This window comes from Coregonus clupeaformis, chromosome 1 (genome assembly GCF_020615455.1).
Source record: "Coregonus clupeaformis isolate EN_2021a chromosome 1, ASM2061545v1, whole genome shotgun sequence".
NCBI classification, from domain to species: domain Eukaryota; kingdom Metazoa; phylum Chordata; class Actinopteri; order Salmoniformes; family Salmonidae; genus Coregonus; species Coregonus clupeaformis.
Window position 1 is genome coordinate 67,062,130 of NC_059192.1, and position 15,595 is coordinate 67,077,724.

The following is a 15,595-nucleotide window of genomic DNA, read 5'->3' on the forward strand; positions in this document are numbered from 1 at the left end:
GACCTCACTCTGCTCCAGATTCTTCTTGAAGCAGACAGACGGCTTTTTGACCACCGGACACTGCTGGAGAGGTTGTAGCTGGGACACTGAGGGAAAAATAGATATTGTTACACACACACACACACACCACATAGTAGATTCCTTTCCTTACAATACTACATACAGGACAAAGCATAGACCCTGGCTATTTACAGAGCAGCAAATTAAACATTTATATAATAAGTGCTATATGAACGTGCCAGAAAACGTGCTTAAGCGAAAGACATGGTAAGATGCTCATTGGAAATGCACTGCTGCCAGACCCCAAGGTGCTGAAGTGGCTAAAGATTGTATTAGTCATCATTATTTGATTGGTTTGGGTTTTGGCAGATTAATAGGCAGACTGAATGGTCATATCAAGTTTCCGCTCTAATCAATAGCCTTACTGTTTTACAAGACATTGCGCCATACGATATCAAATATTGACAGTTAAAAGGGATAGTTAAGCCTATTTTTTTAGGATTGGGTGAGTTGTCTACATGCCAGTTGTGACGGCATCCACAAAAATAACCCTTACAAAACTTTGCTTGAAGTTACTTTGAGGCGATGTTTTGGCATGAAATGCAGACAATGCATTTTGAATCCCAGCTTTTTTGGAATGGGGATACTAACCGTTAGCCAGTGGTACCTGGAGTTAAGTAAATAATATATTATCGTATATTGTCACTATGGGCATAAAAAGGTAAGGTGAATTTCAGCCAATCACGTTAAAAAAAAGATTAACCATACATTTAAAATTGGCAGGGTCATGTTCATTAGGCACTAAACGGAAGAAAGCGGACTAAAAGAGGGAGGGACTACCTGAAATTAATAAGAAATGCTATTTTTCAGTTTCCGTTAAGAAACATTTTAAGCTGTTTTCAATTGTGTGCCCTAATAAACACGACCCAGATGTGTTAGAGAGGTTAGGGTTAGAGAGGTTCCTGGGGTAAAAGCGCCGGATTAGTGGGTAGGTGGGCTCACTGACCTTGTAGAGGCAGCACAACGGCCTGCTGTTTTTTGGGTTTGGCTGCCGTGGACTGTTTTCTGTGTAGTGGGGGTAGATACGTCCTGAAGAGGGGCGAGTCTCCCGATGACCCACTGTCCGAGCTGTTGTGAGAGGCGCCATTTCCTGCCACTTTGAGCACCTTGGCTTTACTTTCAAACTCCTTCTGCTTCTCTTTCAGCTCCTGCACACACAGCAGTTCACCAGTGAGTTTTGTAGCCATATAATTACATATTAGAACTAACAGGATCTCTGTGATTGTGGGACAATGCACATTAAATCAACATTTCTGTAAATGTGCCAGATTTAGTCCAGCCAGCTAATCTTCCTATTTACTGTGTAGGTGTTTCAGTATTTAGAATTCACTATTTGAATTTCATGAAACTTTCGGAGGTGGCTACTGACCATTCCTTTGGATTCCTCATGTCTAACTATTGTTTAAAAAAAAGTATAGTCCAAATCGGATGTTAGGTACCATATTTATTGAATATTATATGAATTTGAGGTATTTGAGGTAGATATGTACATGAAGGCAGGGTAGTGACTAGGCATCAGGATAGATAATACTAAGAGTTAAATAAAGAACAGAGTAGCAGCAGCATATAATGCGTGTAAAAGTGTGTGTGTTTGTGTTGTGTCAGTATGTGTGGGTTTGTGTCAGTGTAGTGTGTGTATATAGTGTGTCACCCCCTCCTCCAAAACTTCACCTCTGGCAGGCGTTTCAGGTCACTCACGACCAAAACCTACCGTCAACTGAAAAGATTCTTCCCTCGGGTTGTGGCCCTCACCAACCGGCCCATAGAGACTAAAGGACTATGCACTCTATGCGGCACACCGCATCAAGCCATCTCTGAACTGTACACAAAATAACTGGACTATACTGCATTGGCACTCTGCTCATCTCTGTAATTTTAGATAGTGCCTTCAGAAAGTATTCACACCCCTTGACTTTTTCCACATTTTGTTGTGTTACAATGTGAATTTTAAATGGATTACATTTAGATTATCTCACTGGCCTACACACATTACCCCATAATGTCAAAGTGGAATTATGTTTTTAGAATTTTTTACAAATTAATTAAAAATGAAAAGCTGAAATGTCTTGAGTCAATAAGTATTCAACCCCTTTGTTATGGCAAGCCTAAATAAGTTCAGGAGTAAACATCTGCTTAACAAGTCACATAAAAAGTTGCATGGACTCACTGTGTGCAATACAGTGTTTAACATGATTTTATAATGACTACCTCATCTCTGTACCCCACACTTACAATTATCTGTAAGGTTCCTCAGTCGAGCAGTGAATTCAACCACAAAGACCAGGGAGGTCTTCCAATGCCTCGCAAAGAGCAGCACAGTTTTGGTAGATGGGTAAAAATAAAAAAAGCAGACATTGAATATCCCTTTGAGCATGGTGAAGTTATTAATTACACTTTAGATGGTGTATCAATACACCCAGTCATTACAAAGATACAGGCGTCCTTCCTAACTCAGTTGCCAGAGAGGACGGAAACCGCTCAGGAATTTCACCATGAGGCCAATGTTGACTTTAAAACAGTTAGAGTTTAATGGCTGTGATAGGAGAAAGCTGAGGATAGATCAACAACATTGTAGTTACTCCACAATACTAACCTAAACGACAGAGTGAAAATGAAGCCTGTACAGAATAAACATATTTCAAAACATGCATCCTTTTTGCTATAGAATAATGTGCAAATATTGTACAATCCAGGTGTGCAAAGCACTTAGATACTTACCCAGAAAGACTTACAGCTGTAATCGCTTCCGAGGGTGATTTTAACATGTATTGACTCGGGTGCGTCTTTATTTGTACTATTTTTACATTGTAGTGCTCAGCATATGTGGGAACTCCTTCAAGACTGTTGGAAAAGCATTCCAGGTGAAGCTGGTTAAGAGAATGCCAAGAGTGTGCAAAGCTGTCATCAAGGCAAAGGGTGGCTATTTGAAGAACCTCAATATTTATATAAATATAAAATGTTGATTTGTTTAACACTTTCTTGGTTACTACATGATTCCATATGTGTTATTTCATAGTTTATGTCTTCACTATTATTCTACAATGTAGAAAATAGTAAAAAGAAAGAAAAACCCTTGAATGAGTAGGTGTGTCCAAACTTATGACTGGTACTGTATGTATTGAACATTTAAGCTATGGCAAATAGGGAATAGGCCATTTGGCATGTCGCCCTGCTGTGTGCTCACTGCGCTGCGCTGTTGGGTACTGCAAGACTCCGGCGTTGCAGTCAAGTTCAAATATGCTAAACCATAGTTTGTGAAATCACGACGTGGTCACCATCGACGAGGACTGTCAAACATCATCGATAGACGATGCAATTGTAAAAATCACCCAACCCTAATTCCATCTAGACAGTACCCCATCACCGACTGAAGTTGCATCTCTGGCAGCCTTTCCAAATAGTTAATATTTTCTTTTTGAATTACTTGTAAACTTCATACTTTTTATTAGTTCCAATAGGCCTTGAGTGTTGTTGGATGGTTGCTTTGACAATCGCTGAGGCTTTATTTGTCTGTTAACTTTGAAAACACTATTTCAGATGCAGCAGGTTTAGCTACTTATCTAGCCATCATTGCTAACGTTAGCACCAAAGATACAGGCTGAGAGATTAGGATTCCTTAATGATTTGCCTTTAAATTTCATAATAAATATGTTCTTCTAACAGGCCTACATGTTGTTTGGACTGTTTAAGACAGTCGCTAAGATGAAACTTGGCTGTTATTGTTGCAAACACTATTATTTAGGATGTAGCATGCGAAATAGATACAGTAATGCATAAGTATTCAGACCCTTTACTCAGTACTTTGTTGAAGCACCTTTGGCAGTGATTACAGCCTCGATTCTTCTTGGGTATGACACTACAAGCTTGGCACACCTGTATTTGGTGAGTTTCTCCCATTCTTCTCTGCAGATCCTCTCAAGCTCTGTCAGGTTGGATGGGGAGCGTCGCTGCACAGCTATTTTCAGGTCTCTCCAGAGATGTTAGATCGGGTTCAAGTCCAGGCTCTGGCTGGGCCACTCAAGGACCTTCAGAGACTTGTCCTGAAGCCACTCCTGCGTTGTCCTGTTGGAAGGTGAACCTTCGCCCCAGTCGGAGGTCCCGAGCGATCTGGAGCAGATTTTCATCAAGGATCTCTCTGTACTTTGCTCCGTTCATCTTTCCCTCATTCCTGACTAGTCTCCCAGTCCCTGAAAAACATCCCCACAGCATGATGCTGCCACCTCCATGCTTCACCGTAGGGATGGTGCCAGGTTTCCTCCAGACGTGAGACTTGGCATTCAGGCCAAAGAGTTCAATCTTGGTTTCATCAGACCAGAGAATCTTGTTTCTCATGGTGTGAGAGTCTTTAGGTGCCTTTTGGCAAAGTCCAAGCAGGCTGTCATGTGCCTTTTACTGAGGAGTGGCATCCGTCTGGCCACTCTACCATAAAGGCCTGATTGGTGGAGTGCTGCAGAGATGGGAGAACCTTCCAGAAGGACAACCATCTCCACAGAGGAACTCTGGAGTTCTGTCAGAGTAACCATCGGGTTCTAGGTCATCTCCCTGACCAAGGCCCTTCTCCCCCGATTGCTCAGTTTGGCCAGGCGGCCAGCTCTAGGAAGAGTCTTGGTGGTTCCAAACTTCTTCTATTTAAGAATGATTGAGGCCACTGTGTTCTTGGGGACCTTCAATGCTGCAGAAATGTTTTGGTCCCCTTCCCCAGATCTGGGCCTCGACACATCCTGTCTCGGAACGCTTCAGACAATTCCTCCGACCTCATGGCTTGGTTTTTGCTCTGACATGCACTGTCAACTGTGGGACCTTATATAGACAGGTGTGCCTTTCCAAATCATGTCCAATCAATTGAATTTACCACAGGTGGACTCCAATCAAGTTGTAGAATCATCTCAAGGATGATCAATGGAAACAGGATGCACCTGAGCTCAATTTCGAGTCTCATAGCAAAGGGTCTGAATACTTATGTAAATAAGTTTTCTATTTTTTATAAATGTGCAAACATTTATGGGGTATTGTGTGTAGATTGATGAGGAAAAACCTTTATTTAATCAATTTTAGAATAAGGCTGTAACGTAACAAAATGTGGAAAAAGTAAAGGGGTCTGAATACTTTCCGAATGCATTGTTTACTAACAGCATAATATCTGGTTATAAAGTGGTGGAATTGTCCTTTAATGATAAGGTGTGTAAGGGAGTTTGTTTTTCCACAAGCCTTTTTCAAATGGCAAATTAATGAAACTGTAAACACATTGGCTAGCTAGCACACTAGAGCCAGCTAGCACACTGAACAACTAAATCAAATGTTTATAGCTATTATCTGTCTAAACTGAAAAACCCTTGCTCGAGTTGCGATGTGATTTGCAGCTGAAGTTTTTTGTAAAAAAATGTAAAGTAGACTAATGATTCTGATGAAAATATGCTCCTGGCCTTATTCCAAAACGGCATCTTGCGGCTGGAACACATACAAATGGGGTCCGACATTATTGACACGCTTGATAAAGAAGAGCAAAAATGACTGTGTAAAATAATTCAAATACGTAGCTAGTGGGAAATTACATTATTTTATACTAATACGATTGCTCAGAGAAAGACATTTTGTTAAACAAGTAATTTAAAAAAATCTAAAAAAGGCAGGTGTCAAAATTATTGACACCCCTGTTTTCAATACCTCACCTTACGAGGATAATGGCACAGAGCCATTTTCTAAAATGTATTATGAGTTGGAGAACATATTGGGAAGGACCTCCATACAGAAGAATCCTTCCAGATCCTTGATATCCTTCGTCTGCGCTTATGGACTACCCTCTTCAATTCAAACCACAGCTTTTCAATGGGTTTCAAGTTCAGAGACTGAGATGGCAAATGTTGATTTTGTGGCCAATTAACCATTTCTTTGTGGATTTTGATGTGTGCTTGGGGTTATTTGGGCAGCTACAAAGCAGATTCCACCTGCCCCACTGTTCAGTTTATCTGCCCCGGGCCATCAGCAACCGTTAATGTCAACCCCTGCATGGTATGTCCTTGTATGTAACAATGTCACACAGATAATTTAATACAGACAAAGCTTTTTCATTGTTAAAATAGGCATACCATCCCCCCCAAAATGAAGACTCACACAAGTGATCGAATACTAACGTCCGTCCAGATATTCAAATAACCGTGCCCATCCCTAGTTAGAATGCTAATATTCAGTGTCTCATGACAGTTCGGTCCTATTAACTAGGAAATCAGCTTGTACACTATTCTGAGTGTGTGTGTGCGCGCGTGTGCGTATATGCTCTGTGATAAAGGGTGCATGCTCTTTACCTGGATCTCTCTGTGCATGTTGAGTCTTTCCTTTACTGGGGTGCCCATCAACAGCTTCTCCAGAGCCATCAGCCGGTTCAATATAGATGGGTCTGTGGGGCTGAGAAAGAGATGAGAGAGAGAGCGAGAGATAAGCAGGGGAAAGGGACAATGAGAAATGTGGGACTAAGCTCAGATAGAAGGGAGCTTACAAATTTGCTCAGTAAGGAGACAAAAAAAGAGAAAGAGCCCATGCCTAGTAGTAGAATGACATTGTTGTGAGTACAGTAACACACAAAAGGCATAGAAAATACAGATTTGTCTCTTTCTATAAGGGTCGCCAACAGGCACAGCAGTCAGTGGGGTGTTTGTTACAGGGAGATAATTCCTTTCAGCACCAGCTACCAAATCCTGGCCTACTGCACTGAGGCCAAAACCTGTTAAGATGCTTTCAGAGACAGAGGATAGATACAGATGGATTTACAGTCATGTGAAAAAGTAAGTACATCCCCGGAAAGTGGTCTTTTTATTTGGACACATGGATAATTGAGCTAAATTTCAACCATATTCATTGATAAAGGTAACCCAATTTAACAAATCACAAAAATGCAATTTCCTTTTGCGGAAAAAGTTAGTACACCACTACCTTTACCATCACATAAAATGGCTAAAATTAGAAATCAGGTGCACCAAAACAGGTGCAAATTATTAGAAAGTCAGAGTAACTTGAGAGGGTCCAGCCTTCCATAAAGATTAGAAACTTGGTCTGTTTGGTTTTAACCATATGGGTGTGTGGTAACAGAAAAATATTATTGATGCCCATGAGTCTGGGAGGGGTTACAATTCAATTTCCAAGCAATTCGAAGTACATCATTCCACTGTCCGACGGAACATCTACAAATGAAGAAAATTCCAGACCACTGGCAATCTAGCTAGGACAGGTCGTCCCACCAAATTCTGCCCAAGAGCTGACCGAAAGATGCTCATAGAAGTCTAAGAACCCCAGGGTAACATCAAGGGATGTACAGACCTCTCTTGCCACAATCAATGTCGAAGTGCATGAGTCAACTGTCAGAAAGAGACTACACAAACTTGGCCTACATGGGAGATCAGGAAGGAAGAAGCCTCTGCTCTCAAAAAATTATATCAAGACACGACTGACGTTTGCCAGACAACACCTGGGTAAAGACCAAAACTACTGGAACAATGTGCTCTGGACAGATGAGTCAAAGGTGGAGTTGTTTGGTCGCAATGCCAGATGCCATGTTTGGCGAAAACGAAACACTACCTTTGAACAGAAGAACATCATACCAACCATAAAGCATGGAGGCGGTGGCATTATAGTTTGGTGCTGCTTTGCTGCCTCAGGAGCTGGCCAACTTGCCATCATTGAGTCAACCATGAATTCCATATTTTACCAGATAATTCTTGAGGAGATTGTGGCCATCTGTCAAAAAGCTGAAGCTGAATCGAACATGGATCTTGCAACAACAGGACAATGATCCAAAACACACAAGCAAAGCTACAACAGAATGGCTCAGAAAGAAGAAATGGCGGGTTATGGAATGGCCGAGTCAAAGTCCAGATCTCAATCCTGTCTAAATGCTGTCGGGGGACTTGAAGCGGGCCGTGCAAAGCCCTCGAACATGACACAGTTGAAGCAGTACTGTAAAAAAGAGTGGGCAAAAATTCCTTCCAGTTGATGTAAGCGACTGATAGACAGTTACAAGAAACGGCTACATCAAGTTATTTCATCCAAATGGGGCAACACCCACTATTGAAGCTATGGGTGTACTTATTTTTTCCGCACTATGGAATTGCATTTCTGTAGATTTTTCATGAATAAATTATTGCAAAGTAGAATCTTTGTGTCATTTGTTAAATTAGTTTACCTTTATCTGTCAATAGTGTTGAAGCGAAGATTACATATCCATCTGTCCAAATATGTACAAAGAAAACTTTCCAAGGGGGGGTACTTACTTTTTCACATGACTAACTAATCTGTTTCATGGTAGTGACAGTGAGTATGTTTATATGCACACTAATAATTCGATATTAAACTGATTATGGCAGATTATGCAGTAGTCCTGTAAACACCTTAATGTGCTTATCTTATTCGGCGTAAGGTCAAAATCGACCTAAGCATACGCCGATTAAAACACCTGGTTTCCTGAGATATATCTTTCGAATTATTAAGACATGTAAACATCTTAAAATCGGCGTTCCAGCAGTGTATTTGATCTGCGCATGTGCTAGTACCAGCCGAGCGAGCCTCCCTCTTTAGCACGAGGGAAGTGTGTTCGGAACAACTGAATGTATGCGTCTTAGAAGTAGTTTTCACATACAAACTACATGTTACGAACTCAGAATCAAATATGCTTCCCAAAAATAACATGTTAGCTGTGGTAGAACGTTAATTTTGATTGGCAATTTTCTGCATTTATCAGACTGCCATCATGTAGCCTGATTTCAGATGTGTCCATGTAAACAGGGTTATTAGTTCTTCTTGCAAAGCATGTAAACGTTTTAATCGAACTATTATATTAAATCTGACTATGCACACAATAATATGATTATGTGGATGTAACCGCACTCAATAACACTTTGACATATTCCAACATTATAAAGTCAACCTTCTTACAACTAGCTACTTCAAAACTGTTATGTTATTAAGCTTTCAACATACAGTAAATATACCAGTCAAAAGTTTGGACACCTACTCATTCAAGGTTCTCTTTTATTTTTACTATTTTCAAAACTATGAAATAACACATATGGAATCATGTTGTAACCAATAAAGTGTTAAAACAAATCAAATTATGTTTTAGATTTTAGATTCTTCAAAGTAGCCACCCTTTGCCTTGATGACAGCTTTGCACACTCTTGGTATTCTCTCAACCAGCTTCACCTGGAATGCTTTTCCAACAGTCTTGAAGGAGTTCCCACATATGCTGAGCACTTGTTGGCTGCTTTTCCTTCACTCTACGGTCCAACTCATCCCAAACCATCTCCAATTGGGTTGAGGTCGGGTGATTGTGGAGGCCAGGTCATCTGATGCAGCACTCCATCACTCTACTTCTTGGTCAAATAGCCCTTACACAGCCTGGAGGTGTGTTGGGTCATTGTCCTGTTGAAAAACAAATGATAGTCCCACTAAGCCCAAAAGGGATGGCGTCCTTTAGTAGTGGTTTCTTTGCAGCAATTCCACCATGAAGGCCTGATTCACGCAGTCTCCTCTGAACAGTTGATGTTGAGATGTGTGTTACTTGAAGCATTTATTTGGGCTGCAATTTCTGAGTCTGGTAAATAATAAACTTATCCTCTGCTGCAGAGGTAACTCTGGCTCTTCCATTCCGGTGGTGGTCCTCATGAGCGCCAGTTTCATCATAGCGCTTGATGGTTTTTGTGACTGAATGATAGTGGGACTAAGCCCAAACCAGATGGGATGGCGTATCGCTGCAGAATGCTGTGGTAGCCATGCTGGTTAAGATTGCCTTGAATTCTAAATAAATCACAGACAGTGTCACCAGCAAAGCATCCCCACACCAACACCTCCATACTTCACGGTGGGAACCACACATGTGGAGATCATCAATTCACCTATTCTGCGTCTCACAAAGACACGGCGGTTGGAACGAAAAATCTCAAATTTGGACTCATCAGACCAAAGCACAGATTTCCACCGGTCTAATGTCCTTTGCTCGTGTTTCTTGGCCCAAGCAAGTCTCTTCTTCTTATTGGTGTCCTTTAGTAGTGGTTTCTTTGCAGCAATCGACCATGAAGGCCTGATTCACGCAGTCTCCTCTGAACAGTTGATGTTGAGATGTGTGTTACTTGAACTCTGTGAAGCATTTATTAGGGCTGCAATTTCTGAGGCTGGTAACTGTAATGAACTTATCCTCTGCAGCAGAGGTAACTCTGGGTCTTCCTTTCCTGTGGCGGTCCTCATGAGAGCCAGTTTCATCATAGCACTTGATGGTTTTTGCGACTGCACTTGAAGATACTTTCAAAGTTCTTGAAATTGTCCGTATTGACTGACCTTCATGTCTTAAAGTAATGATGGATTGTAATTTCTCTTTGCTTATTTGAGCTGTTCTTGCCATAATATTGACTTGGTCTTTTACCAAATAGGGCTATCTTCTGTATACCACCCCTACCTTGTCACAACACAACTGATTGGCTCAAACGCATTAAGGAAAGAAATTCCACAAATTACCTTTTAACAAGGCACACCTGAAATGCATTACAGGTGACTACCTCATGAAGCTGGTTGAGAGAATGCCAAAAGTGTGCAAAGCTGTCATCAAGGCAAAGGGTGGCTACTTTGATTTCTTTAACACTTTTTTGGTTACTACATGATTCCATATGTATTATTTAATAGTTTCAATTTCTTCACTATTATTCTACAATGTAGAATAATAGTAAAAATTAAGAAAAACCCTTGAATGAGTAGGTGTGTCCAAACTTTGGACTGGTACTGTATATAACACCTTGATTAAACAAGGAAATTACTTAGCTAAAGGCAAAGGAACATTTATTTATTTATTTTTGTCATTTAGCAGACGCTCTTATCCAGAGCGACTTACAGGAGCAATTAGGGTTAAGTGCCTTGCTTAAGGGCACATCGACAGATTTTTCACCTAGTCGGCTCGGGGATTAGAACCAGCGACCTTTCAGTTACTGGCACAACACTCTTACCCACTAAGCTACCTGCCGCCCCACAATTACATATTAGTTATGGTGAACTGGGTCAGGAGTGTAAATTAAGGATGCACTGATATGGACATTGAGCCAATATTGATCATTTCTTGGCCATAATGACCAACACTGACACCAATATGTTTTTCTATAATTCTCGGCTAATACGGAAATGAAGACTGATATATTGTGCAACCCTATTTGCACAACTAGGTTTTCTATAGTTTATGTTGCTATAGTTAATTTTTTGTGTAGGGAAGCTATAGATTGTGTTCAATAGGGAAGGTATCCAACCTGTGCAGCTGTGCAGGCTCCTCCTGGTCGGTCTTCTTCACATTTTTTAGCTTCTTTTTCTGGGGCTCACCAGACCGCCCAGCCTCCTGCTCCTCCCTGGATCTCTTCACTGTAGCACAGAAGGGAGGGGACATCAATGACATTACATATAAAAATTAATGTTGCAAAATCCTGGGGCCTCATTTACAACCACTGCGTTAAATTTAACACCAAGACTGCGCATGCACAAAAAACATTGAGATTTAGTAACTTGGCGCACGCCAAACATACCCATTTCCCGTTATAAAATCAGACCTGTCGTAAAAACTTGCGCGTTATCGAGATTATAACTCGCCCATAATTCACCTTTTATAGTGACAATATTGCCATTATTTGCTGTACATTTTGGACCTACTGGAATTAGGCCAAGACAGTATCTAAAGGAAATAGCAATAGCGAACTTGATCAAATGTCTTTGGGAAGTGTTTCTGAAAGACCAAAACAATTGCAAATTGTTGTGGACTTTTAAACAGATCGTTTGAATGCAATAATGGTTTGCATTCACTTTTTCCCAAACCTAAATATGCTGCACTGCCTGCAAATTCTGAAACATTTTCCAAAGAAAAATCAGAGTAAACTACAGTAGGCCTACACACTTCAATGCAAAAGATCAACTGTCTGTTCACCTGTATGTTATAAACCCCCCTCCCTGTTGGATGCATATAGCAAAAACTATAAATTATAATAGCCTATCTAATAGGCCCAATTAAATGAGATGTGCATGGTCAAATGTTGTATGGCTACTACGGGAATATAAACTCAACCGTCACAACATGACCAGAAATGGTGAAGAATTTATTCTGCAATGGTTATGATATATGTATTATGCTTATAAATTAAATAATTGTCTACTCGAGAAACTTGACATTACAATATTCATACGTAGGTCTAGCTTACAAACATCAATGGAAAGGGTGAAACTTCTACTCAACGTTAAACTGCGCTTCGGATCGCATAGAGCAAAATAATTGAAATAGCTTATCTATTTACTACCGTGACGTGGGTCCAATTAAATGAGAGATGGGACGAATGGTAGCCTATACTAACTTGTTGTAGGCCAATAGGCTACTTCTCGAGTAGTCTATGAAACCACTACAGTCAGAAAAGGTGAGGAATATATTCTGCAATGATCATGGAAATTAAATAATAGGAAATATGCCTATTTCTAATTATTTTTTAATGCAAAGACAAGAAAAATTAAGTTTCACTCTTCTCACTAACGGCAAATGTTTCTCACTAACGTCAAGTTCAGTTTTTATAAATGTCAATTTTCTCAAAGTTCCCAGGTTTTTCTGAAATCTTGGTAAGAGGGTTCCCTCCTGGCTTATTCCCTCCGGTTTCTGGGAATCATCCAACTGGGATTTCTGAAGAACCTTTGAACAGTTTCCGTAATACATTATAGCTTACTAGTGTTGCACAGTACTCTGTAAATTCTGTATAAATACAAACTGTTCCGTACTAGAATTTGTTACGTTCGGTACTTTTTTCAAATGTGTCTCACTTGATTGAGAGGATCAAGTCTAAATGAGTGCAGCCCCTTTAAAGCGCGAAGAGCAAAGTGCCTGCTCCATTTACTCATTCATTGCTAGAGTTGTCTGGGCTGCATTGTTAGCTCCCCACTCATGCTGCACAGAAGTTAACACACTTGAATAATGCAACATGGCATGTAGAAATGTTGAAACTGTTCATTACTGTTGGCAAAACAATGTCCATACAGGCTAGAACACTTTTACAATGCAAGATGATCCCGGTAGCTTCCAGCTTTAATTGTAGGCCAACTTTCCTTGCAAGCTTACAGCAGAATTCACTAAAACCTCGATCAATTCTTAGTCTACCTCGACTCACGTCTGGCTTCTACTAGATTCCATAAGCACAGTCAGATTCCACAGCCACATTCTGCCTCGCTAATGAGCCATTACTTTCTTAAAGAGACTGCACACACTTTTATAAAAGAGAATGCTTCTATGCAAATGTTGTTGATCAGTACAATAAAACAATATGTTCTAGCAGTTGCCAATATAAGAAGTCCTAAATGGACATATCATTTTTCAAATGTAATGATACTGAACACAAAAGATGTCCAACGATTGAACAAACAGAGCCAAGTTTATCTGTCTGGATCAAGTGTCATTCTGTGACTTTGGCTAATACGCCTTTTTTGTTGTTGTAGTATCGAGTATCGTGACGTATCGAGATACTAAACCTGGTATCGAACTCAATATTCTGGTATCGTGACAACATTACAGCTTACATATAAACAGCAGGTAGAATTACAGTGATCCCTGCAATGCACATGAATTATTTAAACATAGTTAAACTAACTGAATCACAAATGATACATAAACAATTAAGAACTTCCAGGAAAAAGTGGTGAATCATTTTGGCTCCAAAATCTATAAATCGTGCTGTGCCATATTACTTGCTGTCTGCAATGAATGCTCCCATAATATGAAGACCTCCGACATTCATCACCCTTTCTCACCTTGTACAGACGGCATGGTCACCGTCTCCCGCACGAAGGGCTTGTTGACAATCTGCTTGGACTTTGCGGCAAAGTTGAGTGCTGTGAAGGTCTCAAAGTAGTATGTGTACTCGGGCGCGATGTTGGTGATCATGACCGAGTGGGCCGAGCCACCCAGCGAGTCCTGCAGAAGCCGCGTCAGCTTGCTGTCGCGGTAGGGCACACGCCCACCGCCGGCCACGTTGAGCGAGTCCACCACCTTGCTGAGGGTGAAGAGGGAGAGGTTGATGGCGCCGCTCTCCTTGAGGCGGATGCCCTTGTTGCCCGTACGCCGGTTGTCCTCCGAGCCGGCCAGGTCCACGAGATAGAGCTTGCCTGTCTGCTGCCGGTGCGGGGGGTTGCGCTGGGTCCGCACCACCTGGGGAGAGGGAGAAGGAATTATTAACTTTTATTTATTCAGGGGAGTCCAATTGAGACCAGGGGTCTCATTTTCAATAGTGCCCTGAGGACATAAAAGAAAAGATAAAACTACAACATAGAATAAGAAGATACAATAACAAGTACATTAGAACATCAAACATCACAGCAATCATAAGTAAATCAATCAAAACAATTGCACACCTCGAACTCATTTGTCAAAGTTTTAAACTGCTCTAGTGGCACAAGGAAATCCAAACGTAATGAATTTTGTAAGTGATTTCAAAAATGTGGAGCGTTAAAACTAAAAGCAGATTTACCTAGTTAGGTGGAGACCTGAGGAACCTCAAGAGTTAAGCAACCCTGTGAACGGGTTTGGTATCTCATGTTTTTATTCTTTAAGAACTAAGTTAGGTAAGTGGGAAGCTTGTATAGTATAGCCTGGTAAACAAAAAGGTAGTAATTAATTGATCTACAGGTCTTTAAATGAGAACAAGCCAACCTTTTGATACAGGATGCAGTGAGGAGTATTATAAAAGTGTCACCTGTGATAAAGCGAAGGGTGCTATGGTAGAAAGCATCAAGGTTTAATAGTAGTGGCTGCTGCAATCTGGTAAATGGTGTCAACATAGTCAAGAACTGGCAGGAAAGTTGACTGTACAATCTGCTTCCTGCTATTTAGCAAGAGGCAAGATCTAGTTCTAAAAAAGAAGCCCACTTTAACATCTTAGCTTTTTAACTAGCTCATCCATATGTTTTTTTAAACATTAAATCTTTGTCAATCCAAATGGCCAGATATTTATAGGCGGGAACCCGATCGATGGGAGAACCATCCAATGAATAAATATGTAGTCCATCAAAAAAATTGAGAATTAGAGAACATACAGTGCCTTCAGAAAGTATTCATACCCCTTGACTTTTTCCACATTTTGTTGTGTTAAAGCCTGAATTTAAAAATGGATTAAATAGAGATTGTGTCACTTGCATACACACAATACCCCATAATGTCAAAGTGGAATTATGGGGCACTCTGTTCACAACGTTGACATCAGCAAACTGCTCGCCCACACGATGCCACACTGCCAAATTCTCTAAAACGACATTGGAGGCGACTTATGGTGGAGAAATTAACATTACATTCTGGCAACAGCTCTGGTGGACATTCCTGCAATCAGCATGCCAATTGCACGCTCCCTCAAAACTTGAGACATCTGTGGCATTGTGTTGTGTTACAAAACTGCACATTTTGTCTAGCAATGATCAACAACCAACTTGACAGAGCTTGAAGAATATTAAAAAGAAAATGATTGTACAATCCAGGTGTCCAAAGCTTTTAGAGACTTAC

At 40.7% G+C, this 15,595-nt stretch overlaps 1 protein-coding gene across 1 annotated transcript in view; it reads right to left on the reverse strand.

Annotated features, from left to right (window-relative positions):
* Positions 1-15,595, reverse strand: part of kif22 (kinesin family member 22) — a 28,469-nt gene that overhangs the window by 6,837 nt on the left and 6,037 nt on the right. Inside the window, exons 6-10 of the mRNA XM_041884578.2 lie at positions 13,855-14,251; positions 11,334-11,442; positions 6,363-6,462; positions 1,007-1,208; positions 4-86 (exon numbers count right to left, since the gene is read on the reverse strand). Coding sequence (XP_041740512.2) covers positions 4-86; positions 1,007-1,208; positions 6,363-6,462; positions 11,334-11,442; positions 13,855-14,251 — 891 coding nt within the window. The remainder of the gene's footprint in view (positions 1-3; positions 87-1,006; positions 1,209-6,362; positions 6,463-11,333; positions 11,443-13,854; positions 14,252-15,595) is intronic.